Consider the following 14,277-nt stretch of genomic DNA (forward strand, 5'->3'; position numbering starts at 1 on the left):
CTAAAATATTTGATAACACTAATCTTCTCAATACATGTACATAATTCCAGTAAAAAAAACAAGTTCTCAAAAATAAGTTTCTAAAAAAAAAAAAAAATTAAAAAAATTTGTAAATAAAAAATTACAAAAAAAACAGTTTCTCAGTTTTTCCACGAGCATCAAGTTTGACCCTTCATAAAAACCGTCATCTTCTGAAACCCACGTAGTTTGACAAATGACAGTGGTTGAAGACGTTTGTTTTTGCATTCAGTTACTGATATAATAACTTGTGAATTTACTCTGAGCATGAATGAGCATCTGCATGATCACTAAATTAAATATAGGAAGTACATGATTATCACTGAAAAAAGCAAAATGCAGCGGATGAATAATAAATCATCATAAATCACTTAGGAAGGAATAGGTTTAGATGAAAAAATAATTTAGAAGCCACCACAAAAACATTTTAGGTCTTTAAGTTCTAAATATGTTGCTTATATTTCCATGTTTATTTCAAATACCTCTCTAGTGAGAATAGAACTTAATAGTGGTAGCTTTGCAGTCATTCTGATAATTTACATTGTGTAGGTAAGCGCTAATGAATAAGGGTCAAAACACAGTAATGTCCCATCAGAGAGCAAACTTTAATTGATTGCCATTCCAACATTTATTTCAATATGAAGTCGCTCCTTATTTTGGATAATCCCTTATGGTCCAACTAAAGCAATAATGAATTTAAAAGTAAAAATGTGGGTCATTTAGCAACACTAATCTGTTCAATTGTCTCTAAAATGTCTCGTCAAAGAGATTTCAAATACCGTCTTATGCCCCATAAACAGTGTTTTTTGTGCATCTGACACAATGGGGTTGTACTTTCTGTAATTATAAGAAAAAATATTCAGAAGTCTTTATCCTTTGTCTCCTTTTCCTTCTTAAAAGTCATTTTTAAGTGTGGATTTTCTACGTTCAGGACAGTGAACTCAGCACTTGGGTGGCATGGCTTCCCGACCTCAACATCTCAATATGCGCTGTGCAGGGAGACTGGAGGAGGATCTCACTTTGAAGTGGGATTAACTTGTATATGTGTTGGGGTTAGAGGTGGTTAGCCTGGTGGTAGTGGGGAGCCCACTCAAGACGTTACTCGACCACATTCTTCTTCTTCAGACAGGCTTGATGAGTTCAAACTCGTGTCTTAATAAGGAAGTGATTTTTGGACACAGTGGTGAGTAAAACTGGCGCTTTCAAAGAAATTGAACTGGAGACAAATCCAATACAAGGAATATGATTTAAACAAAAATAATCCAGCACCCACTCAACAGGGGCACGTCTATAATTACTTCCACTGACTTTGAAGTGAGTATGACAAATGACCAGACTGAGAGCCTCATCTGCCCTGCAACTTGAACTCATCTGTACTCTTATGACACCACTGAGCCTTACGCATTCGTTCTGGGTTCAGGTGTCACCTCAAAGAAATCATTATTAATAAAACATAGTGCCTCTCCTCCAAAATCAATCAATCATGTCTGAGGCGGAACAAAGCCATGTCGGTGTTGTTTAAAGACATCTATCCCAGCTGCTGAAGGGGACAAACACACAATCTGAAACCCACCCACAAGAGGGCAATGTTTGGTATCTAATAGTAAGGATGTTGGTGTTCCGTGATATTTTGTGACTTAAAGTGTTCAGTAAGTGTTACTCACTCTGCAGGAGGGTTGAGATCCTCTGCCTTGGTCTCAAAGAACTTAAGAACCTCCTCACTTTGGGAAATGTGGGAGGGAAGCTTCATCAAAGCCTGTGGGAAGGAAAGGAGGACTTGAACTACTTGTGGCAAGTAAAGAACATAATACTTTAAAGGTAACAGTGGGCGATAAAGTAGAGGAACAAGAATATCAGTTTTGATTCCATGCACGATCTGATCATAATGTAGCATAGATCAAACAACAGCTGCAATGCTTCAATATGCTGCAAATCATATACAGTATTATAGTGCTTAGACTTCCTGAAAGTGCTCATAACTCATAACATCAAAGTCAATTACCACTGCTCACTCTCTGTGTGACATTATGAATGCAGAAAGAATCCACATACTATATGTAAAGACATGATTCTCTTACAGATGGTGTAGGGTTAATGTCTTGTCATGGCTGATATACTGGTGCCGATAAAATACTTTGCACAATGTCAGTATCTGCAGAACTAGGCTCCATAAGTTTTATAATATTATGTGTCTCAACTTTAACAAAATTAACCTACAATCAGCTGTTTGTTTATTTTTAATGTGATATTCAGTTTCAGATTTATTGATTAATTGCTCTGACAATGACGTTCAGTGCTAGAGTAGCAGACAATAGCCTATTCTATTCTATTCTATTCTTCTATTGTGTTCCAGTTTATATCTTCAAACTATACTACTGTACATATAAAACTTATGTTGTTTTTTTTTTGTCTGTTTTTTTTTCTCATGCCTATACTTTTTATTGCTTCCCTGCTGTAATGCTTTTAATGTTTTATGTAAAGCACTTTGAATTGTCTTGTACATGAAATGTCTTATATAAATAAACCTGCCTTGCCTATATCAGTCTTTAAAAATCCACCATCAGTAAAACCTCTAATGTATTTCATTATGTAATGCACCTTGGCATTTTAGGACAGTTAATAGTTTTTTTTATAGAACTACTTGTTTATTTTTAAGATGCAGCGTTCAGGTTGTAGCCGTGTTAAACTTTTTTTTTCACTTAAGTTTTTATTGAAATTTTATAAACACAGTCACCAAAAACAACAAAAAACCAACAAACAAACCTTGCTTGGATACACTACACAACACTACATTCACATTATTCAGTCCTTCCACTATTCTGGGTTCTGTAATCAGTCCATTTATTCCATTTTTTGTCCATTTGTGTCTCTTGTAGTTGCAGTTTGTGAGTTATTTTTTCCATTGTATATATTCCCTCAATAATTGTGATCCATCGGTTGGTCCGTTGGTGGTTCTGTCTTTGCCCAGTTGTTTGTAATAGCTTTTTTGCAATCCACCAAAAGTATTTTAACCAAGTATATGTCGTTTCCCACTACATTTCCATCAGACAAGTTACACAAACACTACATCACAGCACATTGGAATCTCATACCCCATTATTTGATGTTGCACCCCACACACCATCTCCCAAAACACAGTTATTTTATCACATTTCCAAAAGACGTGTGTGATCTACATCAAATTCTCCACATTCCCTCCCACATTTCTGCTGTCTGTTTAACTGCTTACTTTTCTTCTTAGGTGTTACGAAGAAACGCACCAGATTTTTTGAGGCGAACTCCCTCCAGATCCGCGAACTAGTGGATGGTGTTAAACATTTTCACTTTCTGTTTTTTCTTCATTATAGTTTTCACAGTAAAAATAGGCAATCTTATTGTAAAGCCTCTATTATATACATGGTGAAATTGAAATATTTTATATTCCAGACACCAATAACAGGAGAATAAGCCACAAAAACCTATATAAAGGCCTAGTCATGAAATATAAATACACATTAACATACTGTAAAACTACCAAACACAAAAAAATAGTGTCTTATAAATGCTTGGTCAATCTGCCCAGCACTATTTAAAGGTAAAAAAAGTGCTTAAGTTTGGTTTGAATGGCAATGAGTAACCAGTTTTTGTAACTCTTAGTCATTGTATGTACGTCAGTAGGATGGGAAGACCACACCAGGCGGAGATGTGGAGGGTGTGGAGGGGAAGGAAGACAGTTCTGAGCTCAGAGTGAGGGAAGCACAAAGGAAAACACACAGGGGTGATATAGCAAACCTCAGTCCCAGCTGCATATGTATACATTCAAAAAGGGATGGTTCAGCCCACTGCACGCGAGTCAGAAACAATATTAAAAAAGAAATCTTGTTTTCTCAAGACAGGCTTTCCTTTAAGTCTCTTGCCTTCACAGCAAATCTAGTTCAGTTCTTCTAAATGAAACTGTTGCTACACTTGGCACCGCACCTGCACCACATTCCTCGACCTAATGAACAGAAGAAGGTCAGGCAGTCATCTGCATTCAGGGCTACGAGTACAGTTGCTGATTCATTCTTGCTCTTCGGGTTCTGTTTTACCCCTGTGTGCCCCCATTTCCCCTGTTTCCTTTATAAGCCGGCTATTTACATTGGTGACAGGAAATGACCAATGCAGATAGAGCTGTTTCTTTCCTGTTGAGGCTGGCGGGGAAGATAAATGCTGAGGCCTGCATTGAATTTTCTGTGGCAAATTTCTCACAGGGAGTGGCCATAAACCCCGATCAATTCTGTTCCTGCCAACACTTAACCAAAGAATGAGTAGTCAATATTTTTTACCCAAGAAACCCATCTGTAATTTTGCAAATAATAGATAAAACTATTCAGTTATTCTGAGTTTTGTTTCTGTCTTTATAGCCTTTGTCGTACCTTGCAGTAGTTATCCAGATGCTTCAGTCGTCTGACAGCTACGTCTCTTATGTGACTTCGCCGAAACAAAACTTTACCTGGTGAAATATACAGAATTGTTGCTCAAACACACTTTTAAGGGGCTCATGCAGAGAGATTAGAATATATCTTTTCAACAATCCTACATAAAATTCCAAAAAGATTTTCTCCAATCTAAATGTTCAAAGATGGCTGCAGTAAATATATTTTTGCCTTCTCAAAAGTTAAACCTCTCAGTAAAGCAGCTATTAATATTGGTGAGAAAGCCCACTGAGCAGTGAAAATGTGTGTGCTGTTTGTTGTGTGTAAAGGCATATAGATCAGCCCAAAGGTGGGTTTAACAGAAGATCAAAACAGCACTGGGCAGACTTGAGCAGTAAAGCTTGTCTAACAAAGGGACTCTTCTGCGCTCTCCTCTGCTCTGGGCCACAATGAGTTTATCAGATTAGACAAATCCCTCTCTGCCATACTCCTACTGCTATGGCAGGCCACAAATTGATTTGGCTTGGGAGGAGTATGGTAGTTAATAACATAATGCAATGTGGTAGGCCATGCTATGGAGCATGTAGGAGGACTGACAAACATTTGCTTGCTGTTCTTGAAAATATCTGAAGGCATTTGTGCGGCTAATAATTCAGCCTTTGAGAATATACAATATAATATAATATAATATATGTAATATTTGAGCCTTGAGAATACACTTCATATACAATTAAAGTGAAATTAAGTTGTAAATCCCCCGTGACCCTAGTGAGGATAAAGCGGGTTCAGAAAATGAATGAATGAATGAATAAGTTGTAAATCATGCCATATTGTATTGTGAACATTTCTTACCTGGCAGAAATGGAATAATCCTCTTTTTGGGATCCTTCTGTCCTCCTTCGATTGGAAATTTGTCAAGGATTCGCATCTGCAGGAAGGAGCCATAGGATTAGAAACCATGGACTAAGTGGTAAAACTTCAAAACAACCTTATCTGATACAGTAGTTGAGTAGTAAAAAGAAGAAATGGCAAAGAATTATTGTCCTCTGACTGTTTTATGGCTAAACCACATGAACTGTCTTTAATCTATCACAAGATTATCAGAGAAAGTTCAAAGTGACAGGATCTGAGATTGGAAGAACGACAACATGGGGGTATAAACTCCAGTAACAGAAGACCTCCCTGTAACATGAATGTAATATGGGGTGTAATTATACATCTTCAGAACAGTTACTATGTCGTGTAACTAACAGTGGGATCACTTTGATCTGTGGTGCAGCAGACAAGGTTGCGTCACCCATATTATCCGGGAAAACCCTCAAAAGCCTCAAAAGCAAGTTCCACATAAGGAGCTTAAGAGTCCATCCCTGTAGATAATGTGGTGCTCTTTATTCAAGATCTATTCACACAAAAGTACAAGTGAATTACACTTGAGATGCCTGCCTATTTGGAGATATGGGACTAAATTGAAAAAGAATTATGGAGAAAATGACACCTTTGAGAGCTATTCAAGAAGACAGCATACAATCCATCCTACACACTGTCGCAGTTTGTAACTTTTTTATGCGTCTTCTTGGATACTGTATATGAGAACATGTTTCCCAAGTGTGTAAGCAACATGTGCTGTGTTATGTATGATGTATGATGTATGAGCACGTTTTAATGAGTGTTGGATTAACATGCTCTGCAAATGTGTATGTGCCTGTAAGCATCATGGTCAAATGTTTCTAGTTTCCTCATCAAATAAATCATGATAAAATCCTGAAGGCACATGAGAGCATCTTACAGAAACAGTACACTGAAATCCAGATGTAACTCTGCCTTAACTCTGCTTTGCCTTGTTCCAGATGTGCTCTGTTAAACAACAATGACTGTGAGCATTAAACTAAAGCACACTAAACTGGGAGGAGGAGTCCAGAAAACTAGTTCTGGTCCATAGACCAAGCCAAAAAGGACCAGGTGGACAAACAGAACCAGCTTTGCTCTGGGTTGGATCCACTCTGTCTGGGCCTGTAGGAGTTGTTTGTGAGACTTCTCCTGTAAGAAGAGGTTTGGTTTCTCTTCTTGTGGTTCTGCCTTTTCTGTACACATGTGCTGCCTTTGCTAAAACTCAAAATTTCTTTCAGGGCTTGGCATTTCCCCCTTCCTCTGGAATATGGACAGCTAACACAGAATGGTTTCCTTTGAAGACGGCTGCCATCATTATTGTGTTTTAAGGGTGAAGTAAAATGCTGAGTATAAAAACAGCACTGGTTAACCACACCTGCCTAAAAAGGCAGAAATGCACATAAACATATCCTGGTGAGATTTCTGATCCTACTATGATGAAGTTTAATGTTCCTTTTCAAACCAGACTGTTTTCCTTTGGACATTATAGTAACTATACAATTAAAGTCCTGGAGTATAATTTTCAAAAATCACAGTTTTTTACTGTACATTGGCAATTTTGTTGTTTGTCTGACACACTGTCTGCACACTCATCATGTTATCAGTTTCCCAGCTGGATGTAGTAATATACTCCCTCTAAGATGGGAGTGTTCACTCAGCACCTCAGAAACCGCCCCGCCTGACTTAGAGGTTTCTCATCCAGAAGCGATGATGACATCCGCCCTGGGGACCCGCCTGGATACACTCAGTGCTCCACAGGACAGGTGTGAAAGCTGTTTCTATGACAACAGTGAAATAATGTGGAACAAAACGCTGAGAGCAGAAATTTCTCAAATTTCCTTCACCTTCAATTTAGGGGCTTTAGACTTTTGGCCGACAATGTTGTATTTACAATATATTACTTTCCCAAACCCTGCAAGCTACAGTTTTCAGTCTAGGGTTCCAGTGGGAAAATGAATATGTCAGTGTAGCAACAGGTGCAGTGATGTAATCACATTTCCTAGTCTCCTTCTCCACACTCAACAATTAGCACTTTAAAAACAGCTGAGGGTCAGTGTAGTAGACAGTGCACTCAGTCATCATATCAATATATGTGTCTTTTAGCATCGTGACACTGTGAATGTTAATGATGGTAATGTTTAAAACCCCATACAGTGTCTGTACTACACAATGACAATCATTTCAAGCATTTAAACTTAATTGCACTGACAGGAATGGGGAGGGTGATACTGACAAAGAGAGCTGGGAAGAGAGATAGTGCACTGTGTATCGGACAAAGACAGTTTTCTGAGAGGAATCTCAGACAGGGGGAGTTGGGAGGAATGTTTGAGTGGGAAAACAATCCAATTCCATCTCTGGGCTGTGTTTTGACATCTACTTCACCGTTGTTTACTGCAAAGAGATTATAGTGCAACAGCCGTGTTGGACAGAAATTGTTGCTCATTCAGTAAAAACTAAATTTTTTATGCATGCAATGCTATTGATGCAATGCTACATATCATTTTATAATCTAAAACTCACATTTAGGTTTCTTCTGGTTAATATCTCTTGTACTTGAGACTAACCTGCAACTTTTTTTTCAGCTATTACATGCTCCCCACTCCCCAGGTTTGATAACAGTACTAACCTTATTAAAGGCTAATCTTATATGTAGGTATGTAGGCCAGACACATTCTAACACAGACAGGCTAGAAAAGACCTTGGTCCAATTCCCCAATCCAAAAATAATGTCGACTTAGGGATTTTTGGAGAAGTTATTGTCCAAAAGGAAACCAGGCCAGCATGCACACTCCACAATCCCCCAGTGGAATGCCGTGACCCATGTGCTCAGTCCTCTGTGGTTAAAGGGTGTGGAGGGGGGGAAACCTCACACACTTCACTCGAAGGTAAACTCTGTTTGACACATTGACCAATTCTGCTCACGTCAAATACATGTTGGTCAAAAACATCTCCCTCGCACACCAGAAAATTCAGTCTCAGCGTTATTCTAAATGAAAACAAATGGATCTAAAAGAGAGAATCTATCTACTTAACTCTCTGCACTTTCAACAAAAAGCAAACCTCACTTTAGGTCAGCAGAAAAGATATGGGGAGAAGAAATCAGATAAAAGGGAGATGGGTTTTTGATAATTTATGATAATTACTTCCCGGAGGAGTTGTTATGAGTTATAGAGTCCAGTGAGAGGTTTAAAACATTAGCAGAGAGTGCACTTTTGGACATCCATTTGGCAATGAAAATGGATACTTCATCTTTAAAAGACATACTGTAAAGCTGCCTTTTGTTGACAAGGGATTTATATGACCAGCTATACAGACCTCTCTGCTTTTAGACAATAAATAAATAAAAGATTGGCAATTGCTTAAAAGGCCTTTTATGTTTTGTGACCTTACTAAGCATTTCATTCTAAATTAAGGGTTATCAAATGAGGCCATTGTCACATTTTGTGAGGCTTTGTGAGGTTTTATCCTGACAGCTTACAGTGAACATAAAACATGCAATTGTGCTGCAGAAACAGAGGGCTTTGCAGAATTTGGAACTAACTGTAGGTGTTAGTTGGCAGACACACAAGCAAAAGCTCAGTTTCTGCTTGGAAAAGAGACAAACGTTTTCAACAAATCGGCCGATGAGCTACATGATAAAGGATTGTAGATATGAAAAAATGATCATGGAGAAAATACTCAACGGCCATGAAATGTGTCGATATAAGGATACAAAATGGGGAAGAAAAACAGTTATTCCATGTTTGTTTTAAATTTTTTACACTTAAAATCCCTTTTAGTTTTCTGGCTTTAAGCACCTAGTGTCACTGTATCTTAACCTTATCTGTTGTCTTGTTCATTCCAAAAATGTTTCAATACTGGGGTGAATTAGATGGAGATAGTTCTGTGCTGCACCTAAGACACTTCCTATTTCACCTATATGAGTATTTTCATATAAGAACAATTAAAACCCACCATCCCCACCCGTTTTGTATGGACAGCTGTAGACTGTTGTTCTTCACGGATTAACATGGCCAGACGCACACACCCCGGCAGCAGGGTTCTATGGGTAACACTAATGTTTACAGAGACAGGAGAGAAGCTCTGTTTCCATGAGCAGGGCAGAATTTTCCTGGCTATTAGCAAGAGACCAAAGAACAAAGGGTTTCCTCTGCTGCCTTCAAACACAGTTAGTCCAACAGAGCATCAGCGCTGTAGTGAACAGTCTGACTAAGGGCAAGGAGCAGGAGAAGGTCTTTTACAAGGATAACAGCTGACAATGACTTGGTTTTAACGACCTAATAAAGATTAGGCTAGTTACCTGAGGAAGATTGGATAAATTCACTGCTTTTTAAATGATCCAAATCAAGATTTATTTTTACTATGTTGCTTTATTTGTTATTCCATGACTTACAAGCCTCTATTACCATAAAAACTGGGACATTTCTTAAATAACTAAAATCTGTGATTTGTTCATTCCTGCAAAATGTTATTTAATTAGTAAAAGTACATGACCAACTGAACTGTATGTTGCTCCTATAAACAAATAAGGATTGTGACACTTGTACACTAAAAAAATAAATCAATTGCCAAGTTTATAGAATATAAACAAAGAGAAGATTCCATAATTAATAGATTAACTGGTAACAGGTCTGGACATAATCATGCACATCCACTACAGGTATTTGCAAGAAATGATGAGTCAGTGAAAGTATTTTCTTTGTAGTTTTGACACTTAATAATTTAAATTAATTAACACATCTGGATTTTAGATTTTATTGCATTTTAGAAACCATAGAAATAGGGTGTGTACTTCGATCACTTTGTGTACAACTACACATTATTTTACCCTTAGTTTTAATGGTTATTTTGGTCAATGCCAGTGATTGCATGTAATTTGGTTTGTACATTACTTTACAAAGGTAGTTCTGAGTCAGTTACAATTACCTTATTACTACTCAACTCTGTTTGGATTGAAACATGTTATAGCTGATATATTTTAGCCCTGTGTGTGGGAGAACTGATTTTTTTTTTTTTTTTTTCACTGTTAGAAATCCATAAATTCTGCTGAAGTCATCTATAGACTGCTAAAAACTCTAAGGTCACATTTCCTGCTTTCATTTTATACAAATGACTATGACGCATCTGCCGCAATTTTGCCCCCATTAGCCTGTTGCTGTGCAGACACTGCTGGTCTTAAATAAAGCCTTTCACTATGCATATTCCCTTCCAGCAACTGAACAGAAACTGACCCCAAACTCATTCAGACCATTCACATCACACAATGTAAAGTGTTACAGCATTATCTTCAACAAACATGTCTAAATTTTCTCCATTTCAGTATTAAATTAAATAAAGCCAAATGTGAAATGTCAATTGCCCAGAATCAGTAAGTAACACTGCTTTTATATAGCGCTCTTCAAAGCAAGCGCTACATGATAAAATAGCAGAAATAGTGACAGAAGCAGAATTTTTTTTCAGTGTCACATACCTGTAGGTCAAAGAATTTGCTGTATCTTCTGTAGATGACATGGGAAGTGGAATCTGAATATGTCACATTGATGAGATACACCTAGTAAAAGAAAGATGAGCACAAACAAAAGAAGCCCATTAGGAACAACGTCACTTTGCCAAAGACATTATAGCTTCACTTTGGCTTTACTTCCCTCTAATGACATTCCTGAGTGACTTAACTTAAGGAGGTCATCAAAGGTCAAATAAACTCATTATGTTTGTCACACACTGGAAACCCATCAAACATAAGGGATTGGAACTATTTCACAGACTAACACACTGTTTATCATATAAAATGTAGTTGAATATAGTATTTAAAATTGTTTTTCATATACTGTTTTGTTGTTTTCAATTGTTCAATGAATATTTGAGTATTTGTCTATGCATTATGTAGTCTATTCTGTAATGTATTTCTATTTTTCCATCACATTGTCTATCCCGATCCAGTACGGCAGTAAACAAATAATGCCCCCGTTATATGCTGCTCTATCTGCACCAGGGATACTGGAAAGGCGGAAGCATTTATTCATACAGAAGCTGAAATGGCAACCACATTGTCCTTGGCTAACATCAGTCATTTACAGAACAAAATACTTTTCTCTGAAGTTTACCAAAAATAATTCTGTATTTGCCTCAACAGTAAAGAGCCTCCAAACAATTGTGCATGCACTGAAATTCGGAAACAGATGTCTTCAACAAATGCATCTTCATTTAAACTCCAAAGTGTTTACTGAAGAAAAATTCACACATATGGTGCCAATCTACAAGTACATCAGTTAGCAGTTGAAAAATGCTGTCTTCGTTCTGTACACAGTTCATTAAAGAAGAAGTTCTGCAGCAACTCGCAAATTAGATACAGACAGCGTGACCAAACACTCTGAACTGAGGTAACAGCATGGCTCAAAGTGAGGCTGTTTGAGGACATACACGTAACTTTACCCCTCTAATGTTTGTGCAAGACCCTATTTACATGCTGAAGAATATATATAAAAACAGTACATTAAGAAATATTAGTAGAAAAGCAACATCAAGAAACATCAGGAACTGATTCTGTTGGCTTCAACCAACCTTCATACACAGACCTGGGCATTAAATGCAACATTATTAGTCTTTTAACAGCTAATAAAAACAGGGGATTTTACAAGTGGTGTCCCTACAGTGTATAGGGCAGTCACGATTTACAGTTAAGTCATAAACATGGGATTTGATGCAATATAAACTGCAATCTGAAGACCTGCCACTGGCTCCCATCCCTTCTGAAATGATCCCCTTCTGCAAATGTGTGTAAACAAGGATTAGTTGCCATGCAGTCTCCAGCTCCAGTGCCATGAGTCCTGGAAGGAAGTCACACTTGAGCAGTGGGGACAGAAGACAAAGGGTTGCTTCTTTCCTCTCTCAAACCGGATAAGCATTTTCAGTTGCTTAGCTCATAGATAATGAGATTTTATTTTTTCTTCCTCTTCTTCCCTTGTGGGGACTTCCCAGTCAACCTTCACCTCCGGTTTTGATCCCAAGGGAAAGTCTGTGCCCTATATGCTCTCGTGGAGCCACCCCTCTGCAGGAGATGGATGGGGCAATTGATCCCAACTCTCAGGTTAATTAATCCAATTTTACCTGATGGACTAATTGATTTTTGCAGTCCCGTAGAGACTCGTCTCATGGCCCATTTGATTTGATTACTAAGGCCCAGTAAAATGACACTACAGACCATGCACTCGGTGGTATGCAACACGTGAACTAACATTATAGGAGAAAAACAGAAAGATCGTTGACTTACATAGTGTTTGGATGGATTCCTCCTCTTCTGCACATCCACAACATTCACGTCAAGAACCGTTCGGAGCTGCATCTTGATGAAAAAGCTTACTTTTAAAGCTATAGAGGAGGATGCTCACCCATGAAATAACATTAGATACCGAAAAGTGTTCAGGACAGCCTTATAAGGACGGAGCGGAAAAAAACAAAGTTTGCAAAAGGAAAAAAGACTCTCCTCACTTTCTTTCTCTCTCTTTTTCTCTCTCTGTACTTATGCTTCCATTAAATGATGTTGGCAGGCGGTCTCCGGCTTCTGAAGTCCTTCAGACTGAGCTGTGAAACATGACAACGCAGTAAAACTGGCGTTTAATCTGCCTTCTCCTCCCTTAAGGGGGATGGGGGGGTGGAGGGGGGGGACGGACCTCACAACAAAGTACGGAGCGCATGTCAATGTATGGGGCGGTCCCGCTTCTGCAGGCTGGACCAACTACACTGCATGGGACTAGTGTTGGACCATGCATGGGTGATTGTCGATCACATATGTCATACTGAATCAAACTGCCACAGAATAAAATAAAATAAATGAAATAAAATAAATACAAACATAAAGTCATCATTTTTGGCAGTTTCATGATGAGATCAAAGTTTAGAAGTGGACTGAAAAGCATCACACTTTAACTCCATCACTTGTACTTTTACCGAATTACTAATACAAACTTTATTTTAGCTTTCTTTAAGGATTTGTGACCAGATAAACCCGATATGAGGTAAATGACTTTGCTCCCTCCTAGTGGATGATGCTTGAGTAGCCCATATAAAAGTCAAGAAGACAATAACATTTAGAGAACCACCCACACCGGGGCGCTACACAACACTATTTCAATACTCCATAAAAAAGAACAAAATGGTGCATCTACTCAGGTTCCAAGTATTTACATAAATGGTGACAACAGGGAGACAATGTTATATGAAAGTGATCTTCTGATTGCTTGAGTTTTATAAGATTTTTTTCTCCTCCTGTTTTTGACATTCTCATAAATTGCCAATTTAAGAGGTCACAATCCAAGAAAGAAAAGTTGTCAGTTGTTGTTATCAGGTCTTTATTTCATTTAACCATTTAGGGTTTTGATCAGAGAAACGTAAATGTGCTCCTGTTGCAACAAACTAAAATGAAAAAGGAAAAAAATCATTGCCACATAGGACTCTTTCACACTCCAAGACTGCATTTTGAATAAGCTGACATGATCGATTACATCATATGCCTCATTTTTACCATGAAGCGGGTTAAATTGTGAAACAACTTCTTCCCTTTCTTATGCCTCAGTATGACGACAGGAACACAGGGCGCATGCGTAGTGGAGTCGCTGTGCTCTACGTCCTGTCGAGGAGATTCAGGAAACAGATACCGCTAACTAGCAGCGTTAAGCTAATGAATGACACCCGAAGTGACAACGGAAACAAACACATTTATCCTCCAACATAAAGGACTTTGTGTTTCTGTGATTTTGCTACTAAAAGTCTATCAAGATATGTTATATATCTTGGCATACAGCAACCTGTCTTCATAACATATGTGCACTGAGCAAGACGGTATAAAATGAGTTAACGTTTAGTGCTACATCAATAAAACACGGCTAGCTAAGCTAACGGTGGCTAACACATGATACTACATCAACATAGCGACATGCTAAAAGTTAAGATTCCCAAATCTATTATTTGCTTATAACTA

General features: G+C 38.0%; 1 protein-coding gene across 4 annotated transcripts in view; it reads right to left on the minus strand.

Annotated features, from left to right (window-relative positions):
* LOC115434474 (SH3 and PX domain-containing protein 2A) overlaps positions 1-12,909 on the minus strand; it is a 51,650-nt gene extending 38,741 nt beyond the window's left edge. For all 4 annotated transcript variants that reach the window (XM_030156442.1, XM_030156440.1, XM_030156441.1 and 1 more), the window contains exons 1-5: positions 12,571-12,909; positions 10,771-10,851; positions 5,265-5,340; positions 4,413-4,489; positions 1,683-1,774 (exon numbers count right to left, since the gene is read on the minus strand). In XM_030156442.1, coding sequence (XP_030012302.1) covers positions 1,683-1,774; positions 4,413-4,489; positions 5,265-5,340; positions 10,771-10,851; positions 12,571-12,642 — 398 coding nt within the window. In that variant the 5' untranslated portion in view covers positions 12,643-12,909. The remainder of the gene's footprint in view (positions 1-1,682; positions 1,775-4,412; positions 4,490-5,264; positions 5,341-10,770; positions 10,852-12,570) is intronic.
* Positions 12,910-14,277: the final 1,368 nt, after the last annotated feature.

This window comes from Sphaeramia orbicularis, chromosome 15, assembly GCF_902148855.1.
Source record: "Sphaeramia orbicularis chromosome 15, fSphaOr1.1, whole genome shotgun sequence".
Lineage (NCBI taxonomy): Eukaryota > Metazoa > Chordata > Actinopteri > Kurtiformes > Apogonidae > Sphaeramia > Sphaeramia orbicularis.